General features: G+C 31.9%; 1 protein-coding gene across 8 annotated transcripts in view; it reads left to right on the top strand.

Annotated features, from left to right (window-relative positions):
• The first annotated feature begins 336 nt into the window (after positions 1–336).
• LOC128172140 (transient receptor potential cation channel subfamily M member-like 2) overlaps positions 337–6,000 on the top strand; it is a 58,100-nt gene continuing 52,436 nt past the window's right edge. For all 8 annotated transcript variants that reach the window (XM_052837941.1, XM_052837949.1, XM_052837964.1 and 5 more), the window contains exons 1-2: positions 337–468; positions 4,600–4,794. In XM_052837941.1, the coding sequence (XP_052693901.1) occupies positions 4,648–4,794 (147 nt within the window). In that variant the 5' untranslated portion in view covers positions 337–468; positions 4,600–4,647. The remainder of the gene's footprint in view (positions 469–4,599; positions 4,795–6,000) is intronic.

The raw sequence follows: 6,000 nt of genomic DNA, 5'->3' as shown, positions 1-6,000 counted from the left end.
AAAGAACATTTAGCTGATATAAAATCCACATGTAAATTTTCATTAATTCCTGAATATGCCAGATCACTTTATTTTTTCTTAGAATATAAGAAGGAATAAATGATGATGATGATGATGAAGATGATTGATGATGATGACGATAATTACATGGTGATGATGATATTAATGTTCTATAAGATAAATGTAACAATGTGTATATTTAATAAATGATGAGACCGAAGACGAATATATACTGTTGTCTTGAGACTAATAAATGCTACCAAATACCCCAAATTATATTGCTTGGCAACCAGAACGCAGTGCCCATCCGTGTCATTGTTGCGTTTTAATCGATTACGGTAATACACTTCCTGTGCAGGAAAGCGCGCGCCACACTCTGATACCCGACTAATGCATGAAACGTTCTGTGTGGATATAGCCTAGACCGGATTATAGGATAATCATGTATAAACATATTTAATATGAACGGTAAGTTCATCTGGAGTCCTGATGTTACCGAAACGGAAAGTGATGATTTTATTCTTTAATTCTACATGTTCTAACTTTGCTTTTAAACATGTTTTGAAACATCTAGATCTACCCATATGAAATATTAAAACCAACGTTAGGCCCGTTACGTTTAGTGACTCTGTGTAATGAATAGCAGTAGACAAGTAGAATCTCACTGGGATTTAACAATTTAAATACCTCATGAAAAGCCTGTAAGAATTCAGAAAATTGATTTGTCTTACGTGTAACTATACAATTATAAAAATAGGTATGCATGTACCTCTTGAAAACATTTTGACAATGAACCACCGATAATTGATCACTATTTCAATCATTTGGAAAGACATTTTTTATTAGACAGAGGACTTTTTGAATTGGCAGTTAAGGTGGTATGGGACATTTCCATGTTGTGATGTAGGGCCTAACTATTAATTGTTTATCGAAACAAACAATAAAATGAAGTGTAATTGCATGTATATATGTAGTTTCTTTCCCAATATTGTCACCTATAACAGCGTAGCGCAGTGGGTTAGAGGGTTTACTATGAATCTGTCAGTCATGAGTTCGAATCCTGCTTGGGGTTTTACCGTACTATTTTTTGGTTACCGGTAAATATTGCAAAATTTGAAAATTCTAAACCGTTGAAAGTTTCAATTATAATGTATATGTACGTACTTTAATCCACATTAACATCGACAGATGTCCCATACCACCTTTACTACTTAAAGTATTTTGCACATATATTGTTGTTAATACATGTCTACGATGTGGGTTTGAGGCAAGAACTGTTGCCCCGATATTATCCTGGTTTTATTTAACTACATGTACATGAACTAAGTCAATAACAACTGCATACAAACCAACAACCTTTAGAATTTAATATATCAAACAATTTGATAGACTTAATGATAAGATATATCAGGGACGTACATACCGGTACTTCCCTGCATGGATATAAGTTGATTGGCAAATGTACCGTACACTTTTTTCTCTATGGCCAGAATATATGCCAGATAAGAAAAAAATATTTAATCTTTTACCGCCAACTTGGTGGCGCCAAGTCATTGTTTGGTTGCCACCATATAAACCACTATATAGACAATTGGTGGCTCCCACAAATAAGTGGCTGCCAAATAAGTGAGCAGATATAATTTGGGTTGTTATTATGTTATAACATATTCTTTTAATACACAAATCCTAAAGAATTCAATGTTATTTTCCTTGTCAGTCATATATCTTTTAAGTCGATCTGCACAGCAATCTGAATTTGTTCATTTTAGCTTAAGCTCACTGTACAGTATGTAAATTGTTAATTTGAATGATATATCATAATGGATAAAAGAAATGTTTTATTTTTAAGAATTATGAATCTGAACATTAAGGAAGAAATATGCTGTTAGTAATGAAACTAAATAAAAAAAACCAAGTGGTTTATCTATTTTGCTTGGAAAAACATTAAAAAACAACTTATTAATTTATAGAGGTTGTAAATTTCTTGACAACTCATCTACATGTACCATAGACAACTTGAATCAATTTTCATCTCCTGAGAATAATTGGCATTTTCTTGATCAATATCATTGTAAAATAAAATGTTTCTGTATTGATATTCAGGGAAGAAAAAACGACAATTTTTAAAACAGAAGTTCTGTTTCATTGTCCTAGCTATCTTACCTGCATAAGGCCATTTAAGTAAAGATCAAAATACCCCGGTAATCAATTCATCTGTTTACAAATGGATTGTTATAATTATGTATTGCAAAATTAAAATTTTCATCACATTTGAATAAAATTCTTACATTTTAATGGCTTACTGAAAATTCTTTCACATTAAAATTTTTAATTTGTCAAAAATCAAAATGTACAAAAAATACTGGTTATATTTTTACTGAAAAGTGAACATCAGATACGGTATGTAGTTACAAAATGCACTGATATTGCTTTGTCATTGAGGTGAAAATAGAGCACTGTATCAGATGAAAAATTTTAGATGATGGCCGGAGCATGTGCATCTTCCTTGCACCAACAGGGCTCACAAGACAAAGTTTTTAGTCAATATTGATACTAATTAACTTTTATATGGCAACAACAACCTACCTTTACATATCAATAAAAGCATTTTTGCTTCTGTACAAAAGTTTATATAGACGAATCCTTGAGATTAAAATAATATTTCTTTGTGTATATCAATATTATATTTTCTTTTGTTCTAAATTCATATGCATGACAACTATTGTTATATTTATTTAAGGAGAGGAGACTTGTAAGTTGTTAGAACTTGTTTCTAATCCTTTTGTTTAATCAATAGAATATGTTCAAAACAAAAAAAAACACAGGACAAAGTTGACACAGGCTTTAAGACAAAGTTGCGAAATGGCAACTCACTATAGATTTAAAATGCCATTAAATTTTTCAGATTGAGGTCACCAATAGCAAAAAAGTATTGTTGCATTCAGATATTTGTATATTTGTTTGATGAAAAAAAATTTTAGGAATAGAGTTTGGGATCCTCGAAATGTTTTCTTTATGTAACTTTAGGTAATGTTTTACATTTGAAACAAAGAACATTTTACCAGCCACCCAACCATATCAGCCATTATAATTATATCACACACATTATCATAAGCTTTCTTGACACTGAAAGTTAATTATTTCATTCTGATGTTTTTGCAGACATAACAAAATCTCCAATATTTTTGCATTGTTGTGAGTTTTATCACAAAATGAGGGGACTTTGACCAGATACTAAATTTTCCACATTGGTTAAACAAAATCATTTAAGATAATTCCTTTGGTTTGCATGCAATATCTCAAAGACAGAGCAAAACTTGTTCCTTCAAGTGGTTAGCCAATAAAACATCTTCAACGATTATGTTTATGGAACTGAAACTGATAATCATGCAGACAAATTACCGTAATGGTTTTAAGACAAATCCGCCATCTTGACTATTTTGTCTATTGTTTAAACCAAATAAGATAAAACCTGACCAAGTAGCCTAGGATATTTTTGATCCGGAATGGCCACCATGCAGTTTTAATTTAACTTGCAAAACCTCTAGCTAAACATTTTTTTTAGGTTCCAGATGCAAGCTAATAAGATCATGAGTTAAATTCAATGCTATTCAAAAATATAGGTGATCTAATCATTAGATCCAAATTCAAACCAAATGAAGTTCAAAGAGATTCATTTAATTGACTTATGCATAAAGGTGAACTCCTGATGAGGCGGGCTTTATTACAATTCTGAAATGACATGTGCTATTAATACTGCCGAAACACTCTTAACTAGCTATGACATTGACCAAATGCTTCATTAAGAGTGTCGGGTTCTAATAAGTTTAAGACATGTCTGGATGTTAGGATGCCATCGTTTTTTTGAACATAATTGTTCCTTTAAAACCATTCAACCTAATAAATTTGCCAAAAAAACTTTCATCAAAAACACTTTGTTGTTTTTAACATATTACCTTGCATTTGTGTAGATAAAGAGAAGGGTCAGGGCATATATAGAATGATTAGGCAAATGTGGTGCAATAATTGCTACATAACTGGTTTTTTTCCTCTGCTGTAGCAAATATTTATGTTTTGATTCTAGAATAGGAACAACATTTTTTGCCAATTTCTGAATTGATGACTCAGATAACATTAATTGCAATTGCATGAACACATTTTTTGCAATCGATTGATTTTTTCACTTTTTTTTGTGCTTGAGATGATATAGCAAAATTTAGCAAAAATAGATCCTTGCATAAAAAATCCTGATGTATGATACAGTGTAAATGTTTTATGCAGATGTAAAAACAAAATGGTGGTGCAATTAAGCCATGTAGTAAGAGATCTTTAAAGAATCATGGGTTTTACAACTCAACTCAAAATATTAGCAATAAACTGGAGTGTGCTACCAGTTCAGTGCAGCACATACACTGTATTGCCTTATTGGATTTATTTAATAACACCAATCAACATGTTTAATGCATGCATTTGATCACCACGGCTACACTAATCAATAAGCAATAAGTGACAATCGACCAATATGATTCAAGTAAATAAGTCAGTTCTGAGGATTAAATTAAGAGAGACTAATGCTATTTTTGTACTTTAAAATTCCAGTCGTTGGAAATAATGATGATGCGAGGCCGAAGAAGATGACCTAACTAAATGGATAAGAAGGTTACAAAGGTCAGCCCCGCTGATCCGATGGACACCATTGAAAACATGGAGTCGCCTAGCCACGGGAAGAGTCTGATCAGTCTCCATTACAATGAGGAGGCAGTGGATGCAGAAAATGTGGGGGCAGCGCCTGTGGTAAGACGCAATTAAAATTTGAGCATATACCTAAAACCAATGGCAAGGTAGAACTAAAAAATATCTGAATGGCAAGATACAGTTAGAATGTTAGCATACCAGCAGCCAATGGCAAATAAAGTAAAAGATATCAATATGGCATATGATATGGTTAGAAGTTTATGGCAAAATATGTCAATGGCTAGATACTGTTTGCCATTGGCTGTAGAACTTTGGCATATGCACAGCCAATGGCAATGTAGAACAATTAAAATATCTATCAAGGACTAGATACAGTTAGAACTTTAGTGTACATGCAGCCATTGACAGTTTGAACTAGATCATAAAAATGCTATGATGCAATTAGAATTTGAAAAACTACTTAAAGATTAGAGTAAGACCCTAAAATGAATTGTTAGGAATTTGAGCATGGCCAAAGCTATGATGATGTGGCAAAATGATAGAACTAGATCAGCTAGAACAATTGAATTAAAAATTACACATTTTTTTTAACTTTTGCAATCTCTCAGCCATATATAACTGTGACCATACCAATGGTAGAATGAGAACTTTTGTTTACTTTATAGAGTGTACATTTCATATTATGAATTAAACTAAATCATAGCAGCTAGTGATAAGATACACAATGCCATCATAAATAACTTTTGCAAACCTCAGCCAGCGGCAAAATATAATATAATCATGGTAATTGTATTATTATTAAAAAAATTGCAAAGAAACTGCAGCTGTAAATCAATTAACACATATAGGGTCATTACCCGGTCATATGCATCAACATACATGTACCGGTACATTCACTGATTCTTTATGTTATCAACCCCAACTTAGTTTGATAGCAAGGTATATCAACTATAAAGAATATCCCCTGCTTTTCTATTATTGCTCAGTGTTAAAAGTTTGAAAAGCATTGATGTTTTTGGTAAATACCATGTATTGTAAAACATGTTTTCAATAGAAAATATCCACTAATATACAAATATTAATGAAATACTGTATACAGGGTTATTTTCACCCTGTGTTATTTTCGCCTTTTTCACTTGCAAACGGTTTCGCCCCATCTTGAATTCGCCCAGATAAAGTTGTTCTTAGAGAAATTACTGTAAATGTATCATATTTGGTGTGTACAATATTTGGCAGAAATTAATTTTTGAACAAGTTGGCTTGGGTTTGAATTAGCGTATTCCTGAATGTGATTATTCTAATACA

Source organism: Crassostrea angulata, chromosome 1 (genome assembly GCF_025612915.1).
Source record: "Crassostrea angulata isolate pt1a10 chromosome 1, ASM2561291v2, whole genome shotgun sequence".
Classification (NCBI taxonomy): domain Eukaryota; kingdom Metazoa; phylum Mollusca; class Bivalvia; order Ostreida; family Ostreidae; genus Magallana; species Magallana angulata.
This window is presented reverse-complemented; position numbering and strand designations above follow the sequence as displayed.